The sequence below is a fragment of the Pyxicephalus adspersus genome, chromosome 4 (genome assembly GCF_032062135.1).
Source record: "Pyxicephalus adspersus chromosome 4, UCB_Pads_2.0, whole genome shotgun sequence".
NCBI lineage: Eukaryota > Metazoa > Chordata > Amphibia > Anura > Pyxicephalidae > Pyxicephalus > Pyxicephalus adspersus.
In genome coordinates this window covers 147,559,192-147,573,913 of record NC_092861.1, presented here as the reverse complement: position 1 = coordinate 147,573,913, position 14,722 = coordinate 147,559,192, and the positions used below count along the sequence as shown (strand labels likewise).

The 14,722-nt window shown below is 42.5% G+C and overlaps 1 protein-coding gene across 1 annotated transcript in view; it reads left to right on the top strand.

Moving 5' to 3' along the window:
* ACBD3 (acyl-CoA binding domain containing 3) overlaps positions 1-14,652 on the top strand; it is a 23,921-nt gene extending 9,269 nt beyond the window's left edge. The window contains exons 2-8 of the mRNA XM_072409939.1: positions 2,493-2,634; positions 4,308-4,448; positions 4,642-4,800; positions 6,424-6,598; positions 7,173-7,371; positions 8,522-8,806; positions 9,857-14,652. Coding sequence (XP_072266040.1) covers positions 2,493-2,634; positions 4,308-4,448; positions 4,642-4,800; positions 6,424-6,598; positions 7,173-7,371; positions 8,522-8,806; positions 9,857-10,068 — 1,313 coding nt within the window. The 3' untranslated portion in view covers positions 10,069-14,652. The remainder of the gene's footprint in view (positions 1-2,492; positions 2,635-4,307; positions 4,449-4,641; positions 4,801-6,423; positions 6,599-7,172; positions 7,372-8,521; positions 8,807-9,856) is intronic.
* Positions 14,653-14,722: the final 70 nt, after the last annotated feature.

The window sequence follows — 14,722 nt, the reverse complement described above, 5'->3', positions numbered from 1 at the left end:
TCTTATTATACTGAACTTACAATATTAGATGAATAGTGGATCCAGCAAAAGAATCATTGGCGGGTGGTTTTGCCACCAACTTGTATTACCCTGATTTTAGCAAATAGACAGAAAAATCACTGGTTATAATGAATACACACATTTTACCCCATTTTCTTCATCCGTTCCTGGCAGAGGAGAACTTGTCATATTTTATTGGTGCCACACTGAGGGGAGTTGCCTGGTAATTATGTGTTGGGCACATGGTGTCATTCTTGGCTCATGCCATGGGGTGATATAAGCAGCTGCCGTTATCGGTCACATTGGCTGTGAATGTGCAGCTCTGTGACTGTTCGTAAACCAAGAAAGGCTGCAGAACCTCCGTCCATTCACATCTTTTTAAATTCTGTTTTTTTGTCCGGTTGCTTTGTTGCTACCAGGAGAGCTTCAGACTTTTCACAGTATTTATATAACGCCGACATATTACGCAGTGATGTACAAAGTCCATAGTCATGTCACTAGCCGTACCACAAAGCAGCTCACAATTTAATGTCCCTACCATAGGTAAATATCTTTAATCCAGTCTAAGGTCAATTTAGGGGAAGCCAGTTAACCTAACTGCATGTTTTTGGGATGTGTGAGTACCTGGAGGAAACTCCCGCAAACACAGGGAGAAGCAGCAAACTCCAGAGTGCTAACCACTGAGCCACCGTGCTGCCCATGATTATTTGGAATTCCCGGCTTCCCCCTGTGCAGAGTTAATGAACTCCTACACAGGAGTTACGATGTCCCAACCCAGCCAATCAGGATGGCCGAAGTGAAGAAGGAAGAAAATGAAGTGCCCTGCGATGGAACGGGAACAGGTTTGTATAACGGGGTTTAGTGCCGCTTAAACTTTAGATTTGCGTTCCATGCAATGGTTTTTTTAGATTTATATTTCCATGGTTAGGGTTCTCCCCAAGCTGGGTGGGAAAGAAGCTGGAGCTGGGTGATGGCCCCTGTATCGTGACCCATCTTTTCAGTATAAATCCGCTTGTTTTTGGGTGGTTACTGAAAAGTGCCGGGTGGTGCGCCCAGCTAAAAGCAGCTGGGGGGAGAATACTGATGGGCTATCCCCACCATTAGATATTTGAGCTGGTTGGCAGTTCCCAGTCACAATCAGTTCTGCTGACTTATATGCTTTACAGTGTTGTCCCCAGCCCCTTTTAGCCGGGTGCATCACCCGGCACTTTTCAGTAACCACCCGGCTGTTTTTGGGTAGTTAGTGATGAGCTGTGTCATAATACAGGGGCTGCCACCCGCCTAAAACTTCTTCCTACCCTGCTTGAAAAAATTTCTGGGTTGAGTGCTGCTTTATAGTCTCAGGCCCGTGCAGTGAAAAATAGAGAAGAGCTTATAACGGTGACCCATCGTAAACAATCAGAAATCTGTTTAATGAAAAGTAAAAAACTGCAATGTATCACCGCACTATGAACATTTATAGCATACAGTTGTAATCTGGCCACACGCCTGGTATGTTTAGTTCAGTCTCTTGTGTGAAGTGTTTGTTGAGTTTGTCAATTCCCTGAAGTATTTTTTTAATATGTCCCATTGGGCAATAGAAAGTTTACACCCTTTAGCATTGCAGGCATGTTCCTGAGGATGTTGGCATTTTATAAATAAAGAATATTAGTATTATTTATTATTATTATTATTATTATTATTATTATTATTAATAATAAAAAAGGATTTATATAGCGCCAACATATTACGCAGCACTGTGTATTAAATAGGGGTTGCAAATGACAGACAGATACAGAGAGTGACATAGGAGGAGAGGACCCTGCCCCAAAGAGCTTACAATCTAGGGGTTGGGGGAAGTATCACACAAAAGGAGGATAGTAATAAGAAAATTGTTTTACATTGATGCATCTGATTCTCCAAACCCTGCATTTGGTTCAGTACTGGAGGTCAGCTGCATCCTTGTGATGCGAGGCGATCAGTGCAGAAGGCATTACTAAGGAGTTGGCATGCATACAGCTGCTAATACCCACATGGTATGCAGACAATGCAGTAATACCCCTGCTGACCGGGTGTATCTATCTATGATAGCGTTTTCTCGGGAACTTGAGGAGGGGCTGTAGGTGGGTTGCCAAAAAAGTATACTGGGCAACATGAGACGCATATAGTGATCCCAGTCTTTACTTTGTATTTTTCCCCAGTTGTCCAGTGCATCTGTATTGTGGCTCAGCTTTTCATTTACCACCCAAAAACAGCCGGGTGGTTACTGAAAAGTGCTGGGTGGTGCGCCTGGGTAATAGAGATTGGGGAAATACTGTATGGTAGGTTGGAAGGAGTTGTGTGATTAGGGGTATCGGGGAGGTGCAGAATAAATAACACTTAGCAGATGGAACCAGAAGACAAATCTGCAGTTCAGTTTAATGTATTATGCTGTCATGACTGTACTTCAACCAACTGTATAGGTTCTCTGTGTCTCTGTCTCTCTAACTATTCTGTTTTTTTTTTTTTAACAGAAAAGGACGGAAAGGCTTTTCACCCAACATATGAAGAGAAGCTGAAGTTGGTGGCTCTCCATAAACAGGTCATTATGGGACCTTACAACCCGGACACCTGCCCTGAAGTTGGCTTCTTCGACGTCCTTGGCAATGACAGGAGGCAAGGCTGATTAATTTAACATTTGGTTATTTTTTTCCACACCGCCTACTTGTTGTTAAGTCTGTGTGTAATCTACACAATGCTGTGTTTTATAATATTGTGTTGGTTGCCCTTTGGTCTCCCTATATGAAGTCGTCACGTCCTGTGACTGGGCTTTGCTGGGTACATTTGGATATCAACGTAGACCAGAGGTTAGCACTCTGGCTTTTGCAGCGCTGGATCCCAGGTTCGAATCTCAGCCAGAACACTATCTGCATGGAGTTTGCAGGTTCTCCCCGTGTTTGCGTGGGTTTCCTCCGGGTACTCCAGTTTCCTCCCACATTCCAAAAACCAGCAGTTAGGTTAATTGGTCCCTCCCCCCCCCTCCCCAAATTGACCTTAGACTGTATTATTGACATATGACTATGGTAGGGACATTAGATTGTAAGCCTATTTGAGGGACAGCTAGTTACATGACTATGGACTTTGTACAGTGCTCTGTAATATGATGGCGCTATATAAATAATAATCTTGCTTCCTTTTAGTGATGATGTAGCCTGTAGACCCCTAACAGCCAAGAGTAATGTTACCATGTATACCTGATATTCTGTCAGATCATGGTGACATTCTATTCTTTTTATCCATTACACAATCCATTTTTGAGTAATGACGTCTTACTATAACATGTCTATGGTGCATCTTTCCTTTTTTTCTTCAGATTAGAAAGTAAAAATGGTAAGAAGCCAAATACTTATTTTATTATAACAAGGATTTATGCATGACCTTGGAGATCTCACATGATCTGCTGATCTGTTTTCAAAGACGCAGCTTTGGAGGATTGATGGCTGCATATAGTTGGCATATTTAGCATATTTACATATAGCTTAGGGGTCCAAACTGCTGCTTAAAAATGCATGCCAATTAAAAATGTGCTTTGCTAGTTACTTATTTAAAGTTATAAAGCAAGCAAATCCACATTCTTCTCCTTCAGTAAGTAACCTGTCACATAACTTTGATAATGTCATGTGACAAGGCTGTCCCCTGATCTAGGACTGCTGCCTGCAGTGTTATTCCCCATTGTAAAGTTCTATGTTTCATTCCTGTTGCATTTTTAGGACAGGAAGTAAGGAGAATTGTTGCCAAACTGTGGAGTATCAGCCAGAGCTGGTATGTTTTTGCCGACTCCAGGTATACAATAATTGCTTCGGACTTTAAACCGGATTTATTAAAGCTCTCCAAGGCTGGAGAGAGCACACTATCATCAGTGAAGCTGGGTGATCCAGCAAATATGGAATGGATTTGGTCCATGATTCAAAACAATTGCTAGCTGATAGCAAATAACTTTGAGGAAATCCATTCCAGGTTTGCTGGATCACCCAGCTTCACTGATGAAAGTGTATCCTCTCCAGCCTTAGAGAGCTTTATTAAATAAGGCTCACTGACTCCCACTCCACATCTCTAGATGCAACCCTCACATGGTTTATCTATAAAACTAGTGGGTGTTTTGGCCTTACATTTACCTGGCTAAGTGTCTGCACCGAGGAGTTTATTCACCATTAATTGCTTACCTCTCAAAATGCCCACAAGTTCCTACTTGTTACACGTCGTCTTAGATTATCCTTGTGATAATCATTGTGCCACTTATAGTTACTGTAATCATCTGAATGATATTATGTGTTTTTTTTTTTCTGCAGGAAGGAATGGGCCGCTCTTGGCAGCATGAGCAAACAGGACGCCATGACGGAGTTTGTGAGTCTTCTGAACGGATGCTGTAATCTGTTCTCCCCGTACATCACATCACATAAAATAGAAAAAGAGGAGCAGGAAAGAAAGAGGTAACTCCTCCAAAACGAGAATGACTCCTGTAATATGTTCCTCTCATCTTTTATTTTTCATGTCTCTGTTGTGGGTCAATAAAGTGTTTCATTCTGCAGTCCTTGGTTACACAGCTGGACAATTGGCTTTGCTTCTCTGTGACTGTAAAGGGAGCCATGGTGCTGATGAAAAAATTCTATCTTTCCTTTATAGGAGAGAAGAGGAGGAGCGCAGGAGGCGGGAAGAAGAAGAGCGACAGCGCCTGCTCCGAGAAGAAGAGAAACGAAGAAGGGAGGAAGAGGAGAGACTGCGGAGAGAGGAGGAGGAGAGGATGCGTGCGGAGGATGAGCGATTTCGCATGGAGCAGCAGAAGTAAGAACTGCTGCCTGATAGCTTTTCGTGTTGTGTGTCTGAGAATAATTTGAATGGTCCATATAGAGATCTCTCTTCCCAAATATTCACTGTAAGATCATTACAAAGCACAAGGGGTGCTTTTTGCTTCTGGAGGAAAAGAAGTTTAATCTCCAAATAAGAAAGGAATTCTTCGCTGTAAGATGTAAAAATGTGGAATCAGCTCCCTCAGGAAGTAGTTTCAGCAAGTTCTGTAGATTGCTTTAGGAAAAAGCCAGATGATTTCTAGAAGCACAGAATATAACTGGTGTTAAAGCTTTTAAACTAAAGATAACAGAGACTTCTGATCCAGGGAACATCCGATTGTTTTATGGAAACAGCAAATATTTTCTTTTCCCTGTTGGAACAAATTGTATCAGGGTTTTTTTTTTTGCCTTCCTCTTGAGTCTTATAGGGTTTTATATCTGGGATATGTTTATTTCCCTAGTAGTTCAACTTGATGGACTTAGGTCTTTTTTTCAACCTGACTTACTTTTAGCATTTAGCAAACACTACAGCTCTGAGGGCAGTGTCACAGGGTAGATTTAGTTCTGGTGACACATTGCTAGCAGCAGAATCACAGGGAAAGGCTTCCACTTACCCTCATGAAAAGGGCCCTTTGCTGGCTGTGAGCACTGCTGGATCTCCCTTGTTAGGAAGTGACATCACGCTTGTCCAGCTTGAGACGAAGCAACCCCATAGCAGATTTTGACATGATCGGTCATACATCATTGACCTTATTGTACACAGATTTACAAATTTTAAAGGGCTCTTCACTTAAATTTAGCATTCCAGTTCCAATGGATGCTTGAGTGTTATACCACCCATATAACATTCTCTTCTATCTCTCCCGGGCGCTCTGTTGATGGGATTACTTTGCTTGGTTTCCATTATGAGGGGCTTGCACTATCCTTGTGCTTGGCCCCTGGGTCTGCACATGTTCTGAACCCATTATGGTTACCACCATCCCCGCACTGAGCTCCTAAGTCAACAAACCTGCTGTGTCCATAATGAGGGGCTCACACTATCCCTGTGCATGGTCCCTGATTCTGCATACCTTCTGTGCACATTATAAAACACTACCATCATCCCTGCACAAAGTCAGCAAACCTGCTGTGGTCACCTATGTCACTGCTTCTTCGTCTGGATCCTGAGAGAACCCTACTGCTGCACAGCCAATATAACAAGTGTGTGTGTTTCTGGCAGTGATATGGATAAATAAAGAAGGACCCATTCTCTTGAGAAGAATCGGGACTGCAAACATTTGTTTCTGTGGCAATTGCCTGTAAGAAAATGGATTTTTGCTTTGAGCATGACTGATATACACTTTTATGAGGTGCGCCTTCCTGGAACAATGTGAAGATCTAATCTTCTAATTAAGTTGGCTCTAAAGCCCATTTTGTCTGAAACAAAAGGTTATACAGCCTTCTGATGGGACATCAAACCAGTCACCTGAGCAGTAAAGGCCCCTGGTTATAACGAGTCAATGTTTTATCCCTTTATTTTCAGTCTGATATTTAGGGGAAGTTATTTTGTTCCTGTAATTGGGGCTTGATGTAGAATTTCAAGGTGAAGTAGGAGTGACTTTGTTGTGTATTCTCACAGGCAGCAGATTATGGCAGCTCTGAACTCGCAGACAGCGGTGCAGTTTCAGCAATATGCAGCACAGCAGTACCCTGGGAACTTCGAGCAGCAGCAGATATTAATACGACAATTGCAAGAGCAGCACTACCAACAGTACATGCAGCAGCTCTACCAAGTGCAACTGGCACAGCAACAGGTAGGTCACAGTGTTCATCACTAAAGAAGACCAGTTAGGAATTGGCATTGGTAACCTTCAGTTTTACAGTGATAATAGTGCAGCCTTTCCTGTTGGGGTGATTGTGTGTGCTGTGACTTGTAGTCCTTTACTTTCAGGCTAGTATTTGGGTTCTCGGGCAGCACCTTTGTGTGATTAGTGTCTCTCTTCAGTGCCAAACTCGGGAATGAAATATACCTATAGCCTTGCACTCTGAGTATCTCTTAATATTCAGTAATAAAACAATACCTGCAAGATAAATACCTGTATTCTTGTAACAATTTGAAAGTGGAGATTTGGATACTATAAATGCCCATTGTCAACTGGTTCTCTTTAATACCTGGAAATGTAATCCTCTAACAAGGATATTCTCAATATCTGCCTAGGTTAGTGAACCAGTCCTTGCCTTTTGTAGCAGCCCAGTCCTTCCATTGGCATCCTAAATGGCAGTATATGCATAGAGTAAACACAGCATGCAAAGTTTTGGTTCTATGTAACGGCGGTGGGTAAATTTGTGGCATAGTTTGCACTTTCATCATCTTATCCTCTCCTTAAGGCTGCATTACAGAAGCAACAAGAGGCAGCTGGTGGAACTGGTTCCCCAGTGAACTCTCCCATCAAAGCAAGTGCTGGAAATGCATTGGCAGGCGGAGAATCCATCTCTGTGAATGGTCAGAGTCACACCCACATTGACGGCACAGAGACAGAAATGGAACCCGATCCCCTGGACGATATCCTAGAGAACGGGCCAAAAGGTGAGCAAGAGATTTTCCAGCTAGACCGCTTTTATATTTAGAAGTACATTGATGCTGTCTGGAGATTGGTATTACAGGAACAGGAAGTGAGATACTTCCCAGTGAGAACATTGTCAGCAGTAAAAACATAATTGCGGGTAAAATAAAATCAAGCACAGATACTTTGTAGATGCAGTTATTAAAGCCAAACTTCAGCTTTCCTTTTAGTCGTGCACATTTGTACAGACTCCTTATCTGTACTGAAATGTTTTCTCATATTTAAAAGTTTGGGAAGTCAGAGCTCACTTCACCTCCTGGCTGGAAGATATTCAGCCCATGTCTTCCCAGCTGTGCCAAGCCCAACTCATTAATGACATAATTGGAGCTCAAGGTATGTAAATGGTTAAAAGGTTGCAGTAGAATTTTAAGAAAAATCACAGGCAGTACCAGGGAAGATGAAACATTAGGATTATGTCAGATGAGAGATTGGGGGGGGAATTGGTGAAGCTGTATGAGAAGCTCCTGTGTACACATCATTGTGTTACCTCAAGTAACCTGGGCCTTGGTATCTGCTATTTACAATCCATTCTATGTACAGTGAGTGCTAAATGAAGACAATGGTTATCACTAACACTTTCCTCCCCCCTGCTTAGCACCTAATTTGTTTTTCAGATTGTACATACAAAAGTGTTTTGTTGTCTGCTTTTGCTACATAGGACACAATCTCCATGACACAGGGAGGAGTTTTGTAGCTGCAGTCACAAAAGAGTCCTAGGCATGCTAAACTAAAAAGATCTTCTATTTCCTGTAATTAATTGTTATGGCCGTCCATTTGTCTCTAATAGAATAATAACTCTCCACATGCTGTGAGTCACAGGAGTAGCCATGTAGGGCACACAATTACAGTATTGTGGGATTCTGCTCTATGAATCAAGACTCTCCTAGGTGTTAAGCTTACAGTAAAGGAAACCAAATTTTTCCATGTTTTGGTAGCACAATTGAGTTTCTAAACACCACCTGAGTAGTTCAGGTCAACATTTCCTTTTAATGTTTGACTGTAGAATGGTAATCTGTACATCTGTGTCATAAAACCCCATTCATGTGGCCAAGTAATGGTGTACAGTGATTTACAGATCTGCGGCTAATTTTATATGCAATTATTTTTCTGCAGAGGCCACGCCAGTGATAGCGGCCCCCTCCATGTGGACCCGACCACAGATAAAGGACTTCAAGGAGAAGATTCGGCAGGATGCGGACTCTGTGATCACCGTGGGGCGAGGGGAGGTGGTGACAGTCCGGGTTCCCACACACGAGGAGGGCTCCTATCTCTTCTGGGAGTTCGCCACAGATAATTTTGACATTGGATTTGGGGTTTACTTTGAATGGACAGACTCTCCCAACACGGCAGTCAGCGTGCATGTCAGCGAGTCCAGTGAAGAGGAGGAGGAAGACGAAGGTTGGTTATTGTGTCTTCTGCTGTCACTTTCCTCTTACAAGAGTTTTGTGATGGCTGTTGTGGCCAACATGGATGAAAGCTGTAAGCTGTGATCCCATTATAAGCTGCTTCTCTAATAACTGATTGGTTAAAACTAAACTTCATGTAAATGTGGAGAAAATTTAATTTTATGTTCAAAGATCATTCAAGCAGAATAAAAGGCCTACTTTAAAAAAAAAAAAAAAAAATTTTTTTTTGGCAAAAGTTGTGCAAAGCTGCTTTTGCCAAAAAATATTTTATATTAGCGTTGCTTGTCAGAATGTATATGGTGCGTGTGCTATTCCTCATACATTCATGCTTACTCTTGGCATTCTGAAAGTCAGCTACCAGAAAGATGCCATTTCTAAATGTTTAGGCAAAAGTTGCATTGATGGTGGCTGTCAAAAAATGTTGAGACCCAGAGGTGCCAGGGAACTTCACGGAGCCTGTTGAGTTAAAGGGGACCTAAACTAATATGTTAACATAAAAGGTTAGACATCCCGGGAGGCTTCTGCCTGCTACTTCTGCCCATGCCCCATATTGAGCATGCGCAGAAGTAGCTTCTTCAGAAAAAAGAAAATGCTGATGTCACGCATGCGCAGTGAGATCAGCACTTTTTCCCCCCCATCTACTGCAGGTTACGTCGCCTGATCTCGAACTTGTGCAGTGTGAGATCGTGTGACATAGGAAAGGGAAAAGAAGATGGCGGCGTCATGTCCTCTGAGGCAGCGGGACGAAGGAGGATTCCAGGACTATGCGGGACCTGATTTAGAAAACCTGTAGAGGGATCAACAGATCTCCAAAAGTAAAAGTGGGAGTTAAGTTTTTTTTGTTTTCAGTTTACTTCTGCTTTAGGTGTGCCAGAATGAGTGTGCCATAATCATTGCACATCTCCACTAGGTGGGGCTAAATTTGGAGCCAGTCATTGCAGGTTCACCTTGGCTGTCAGATTTTACTGTCTTTATCCATATTTTTTCTTTTTGCTTTCACCATCGGTGTATCTGGTTAATCTGTTTGTTGTTCCTTACGCAGAAAACCCGAATAGCGAAGAGAAAGCCAAGAAGAATTCCAATAAGCCTCAGGTGGATGAAATCGTACCGGTGTACAGGCGAGATTGTCACGAGGAAGTTTACGCCGGAAGTCACCAGTATCCCGGCAGGGGGGTCTACCTGCTTAAATTTGACAACTCTTACTCCTTGTGGAGGTCAAAGTCTGTCTACTACAGAGTGTACTACACCAGATAAAGGGGGTATGGGGGCTAAGGCCAATGACAGGGCAGCGAGCGGATGACTTTTTTTTTTTTTTTTTTGCTGGATCCCGTCAAGTCGATGTCCCTCCATCTCTCATCTTTTTGTCAGATTCAGTGGCTGAACCCACTTAGTGCAGCACTAACTCAGCCTAATGCAGTTTAATCCTTTTATTGCCGTCAAGCCTCTGACAGTGAAAGGGTCGAAACGTTGGAATGAAGCTACGCCCAAAACGTATCTCTCCACCCATAAGGAAATTTTATTTTTTTGTTTTTTTTCCTTTTAAATCAAGCCCTTTCCAAAGTTATCTGTTCCGCAGAGGAGGAACTGGAGTTGCTCATGGGAGTGTCAGAGAAGCTGGAAGTTGCTCATGGGAGTTGCTTGGTGCATCAGTGGGAAAGTACATTGGCTCATGAAGAATTCCTATCTTTCTTGGTGTCGGTGTTTGTAACGTCACAAAGGAAAAGTCTCCCTAATTATTCTGGAAATTCTCTACTGAACTGGAGTGGACTATGGGGACAAGGTGCAGCCTTGCCTCCGGAGACTTGTGTGAAAAGTGGCTGAATGAAGTGTTTCTCGCAGGACGGATGAGTGGGGTTCTTAATAATTTAATATATAATGGGCGGTGGGGAAAATATCCAGACTGCTGCATGATTGTTTGATGATCTTCCCTCCGTTATTCTCCAAAGCTCTATGTATGATACCATACAGCCTGTCTGCAATACCCCCACCCTCACCTCCACTATATTAATCCTGTTGGTTTGTCAGGAGTTTTATAGTCTAAATTTATTTCTGGTACGCCAATGAAATGATCTCCTGTACCCTGTGAATCTCTAATATTAATCCTATGAATTTTGGTTTGTAATAATAATTATTCTCTAATATTTTGGATATGAGTTCTTTATTTCTAGTCCTGCAATGAGGAACCCTCACCTTGATTTTTTTTTTTTTTTGGTTTCTCCTAAAAAGTAGAAAAGGGTTGAAAGTATTTTAAACCCAAGAACATTAATTTTTTTATCCATTAGAGAAACAGGAAGTCTTTACCTTTCAGTTGTTGCTGGAGTCCCATATGGTGAATATTATACTGCGGCTTCCAGCATGACGCTAAGCTATACTTGTCATAGGTCCTGTCCCGATACAGAATATACAACAGCAGTCACATACGGCCATCGGGAAAGGGATATGAAGTCTTGGTCCACAACAGACCCTTATATACCACCCATCCTCCATGTAGATCCCGGCTATCATCAGCTGGAAGCACGCAGGAAAGGACCTGTGATGGGTAGGGGAGGCCTTTGGATTTGGCTTCTGTATGTTGCTCATGACACTCCTAAAGACCCAAAAACTAAAAGACTTCCTGTATTCCTTTGTGAACTCCAAAAGTAGGAAAAATCCTATTTTTCTATATTGCAGTTTGCCAGACTTTAGATGTGGTGACTGCATTTGTTTTCCTTTTCAGGTTACATTTTCTGCAAGTACAAAATACCTGCAACCTTCATAGTGCTAAAGTAAACTAGAGAAATGGTGATGTGTTAGTACCTTCACAAGGGTGGTGGTTGTTGGAACCATTTCAGTATAGGCAATGCAGGTGGGGCGGGGGGCTTCCTTAGTGCCTATTGCAGCCTTTATGTCAGCAGAATAGAAGAGGGGGTCCAAGCAGCTGCCTTACCTCCATTCCCATTTTGCTTCAATCTATCTCTGTACTGGATGCCTCCCCCCTATGTGATGGAGAGGAGGTGTTATATACAACTGACAGTGACAATGCTGCATTGATAAATTGTTGTCACCAGCAAGATCAAAAACTAATGCAGTCACCACATCTGAACTTTGTTCAGCTGCAATATTTTTCATTTTTGTGTGAAGATATACTTTTCAATCAAGTAGTCATTAAGGATTTAGAGATCAGAAATAATAGGAATAATGTGTGGGCACCAAAAAAATCTCTGCTCTGCATGGAAATTGCTGCTGCCCTGAAATTCCAAATGGTGTTTCTAGCCCTTGATGGTTCGTTGTTGGACTGATGACTTCCCCTGGAGATATTTATTTGGATTCAGATTCATATGGCTCAGATCTGCCCTTCTAGCCATTTGGCTGTATTGAACCTTTGGCTTTACCAGCTACCCGACCCTTTCTAGGAGGCGAATGGACAGAAGCGGTGATTGTGCACAGGAATGTGCCTGGTTTGTCTGCCATTATTCCTGCTTGGATTCTTGGACCTGGCCCTATAACAGGCGGTCATGTTCGTGTCCCAGACCCCCCCGGGCTGAGATTGTGCCTACGTTTTGGGCAGCTTTACAAACCGCCTTGAGGAATTCTGCTGTAGATATCTCTGCTTGCTCACTTTCCACAATCTGCATATTCATGTTGCACTAATTTTGTGTTAATTTAATAGAAAAGCGCAATTCTAAATTGTATCACAACGGTTTTAGTTTTCAGTGTCTGATGTTTGACAGATCTTCATGTATTGTCGCCCTATTTCCTGTAATGATCCCCTGCAGGAGGTTGCTGTGTTCACAATCTGCTGTTGTTGGGGTGATCTAGAAGTAGAAATTTTTTGTGGTTACTTTTTTTTTCTGCACGTTTTTGGTTTTGGTTCTTACACATGGATGTTCTTCCCTATCTCCTTTGTATATAATATGGAGCTGGAGCGGTCACTGTATTCCAATGAAGCTTCTGAGTTATTTCCCTGTGTTTGGCGGCTGCTCCTTACCTCATTGTGTGATCCTTTGGATATATGGGGTGGGTCACCCTGATCACATAAACATTCACCCCATGCAATCATCATCTACTCAGGGTCCTTCCTGATTGGATAGAAAGTCTTCCACATGTCCTCATATTATATACTTTGGTAGATCCAATAGAGATTGTACAGATTTGTAACATTTGTGATGTGCTTAAAGCCAACCTAAACTCACCCCACGGCGATCCAAGACTGAATGGGAGCACAGAGCCTCCTGGGATACCTATGTTACGCATCACGGGAGGCTCTGGGTGATCTTTCTGTGCATGCCCTACTTTAGACATGCGCAGAAGGGGCATTTTTTTCCCCACACAGTGAGATTGGCTCTCTTTTCTTTCCACTCATACCTGCGCAGTGTGAGATCGGGTGACAAAGCAAGAAGACAAAGGAGCAAAATGAAGGTGGCGGCTCCTGGTGCTGTTTTAGCACTGGATCAAGGGGAAATTCCAGGACGAAGCGGGACAGGATGGAGGGAAGGACCAGCGACATCGAGGGATTGGCAGGGTTAAAGGTAAATGTAATTTATTTTCAGTTTAGTTTTGCCTTAAGGCTGATGGGATGGACAGATATCTCCCCAAAACCAACTACATTCATTGTATGTGGCTCCCCTTCAGGATAATGATCAGGGATCCCTACAGTCAAATATGCTCCCCTCCAACACATGACAATTGTGAATGGTGCCTGGATTCAGCACCATTCTCTTGCTTTAAAAAAAAAAAAAGTTTGTTGCAGCCTCAGTGATGATGATGATGGCTGCCGTGGCCCTGGTGTCATATTTGGGATACAGGCACAGGGAGGAAATGCAAACACCATCAACCTGTAACAAAATTATCCTTACAGCTCATCTTGTGTTACTTTTACCTCCTCAGTCCCCACATTTGCAGTGAGTAAAAAAAAAAAAAAAAAAAAAAAAAAAAGATAGCTCATTAATTCTTGGTGTCCTCCATACCGAGGGCCAATGTGTGGCCCTCAACACTTCTTTACACGGTGACCACCACCCAATGTGCAAGCTGCAAGCCCCAGGGGTGGGTCCACGAGAGCCCAGGCCCAAAAGAAATGGTTGGGTGACACTTCGAGATTGCTGTTTGTCTTTTAAAAGCTACCCCTACAGGAAGTGTACAGCGACTTCTATCAGAAAACGAGAATATTTGCATGATGCAAAGTAGCAGTTTTTAAATGGCCCTTAAAAGTTATCTAAATTCAAGAAGAAAAAAATGCAGCATGGATGTGGTGGCTCCATTAGTTTTCAGGCTTTTTATTTCACCAGGTAATGACTGTAAATAACCAGTCTGCTATGTTCATTTCTCTCCCCTGGAGGGAGTCATAGTCCTCCAGGCCTTTGTTCATCTCTATGCCATGGCTGGTGATGGGATTTGTAGCACAGGATTTCTAGCAGGATAAACAGGAATTTTCTGTACTTGCTGAATCTGTTCTTTTTCCTAAAAACAAATGCAGCTGCAATATATTCCATCCTTGTATTTGTACTTTAAGCAAAGCATAGACGATCCCACTATAGGCAAAGCACTGCTTCTAGAACGGAGTACCACTTAGTGGCTGTGACTGCAATCTTCGCCCTCCTTTCCTCTTCCGCTCGGCTGTGACTTCCCTGTCCCGGCTGCCCTTCGCTCTGTTCAGTAATCCAGTACAAGTGCAATTTACAGAATGAGATTTCTCCAGATGAATGATTAGAGTTCTAGTTCTCTGTATATTTACTCTTCTTTTTGTGTGTTTTGCTATCTCATCGATCTGTTGTCTGACCACAAGGATTGTCATACACTGTAAATTTAGTTCTTATGAAGCAAAATGTTTATCCTCATTAAAATCTGATTTTTTTCTTCTTTTTTTTGATTTCACAATTAATGTTGTAGAGGTTTTATGGTGGATGTTGGGATTGTGTGCAGGAGGTATAAT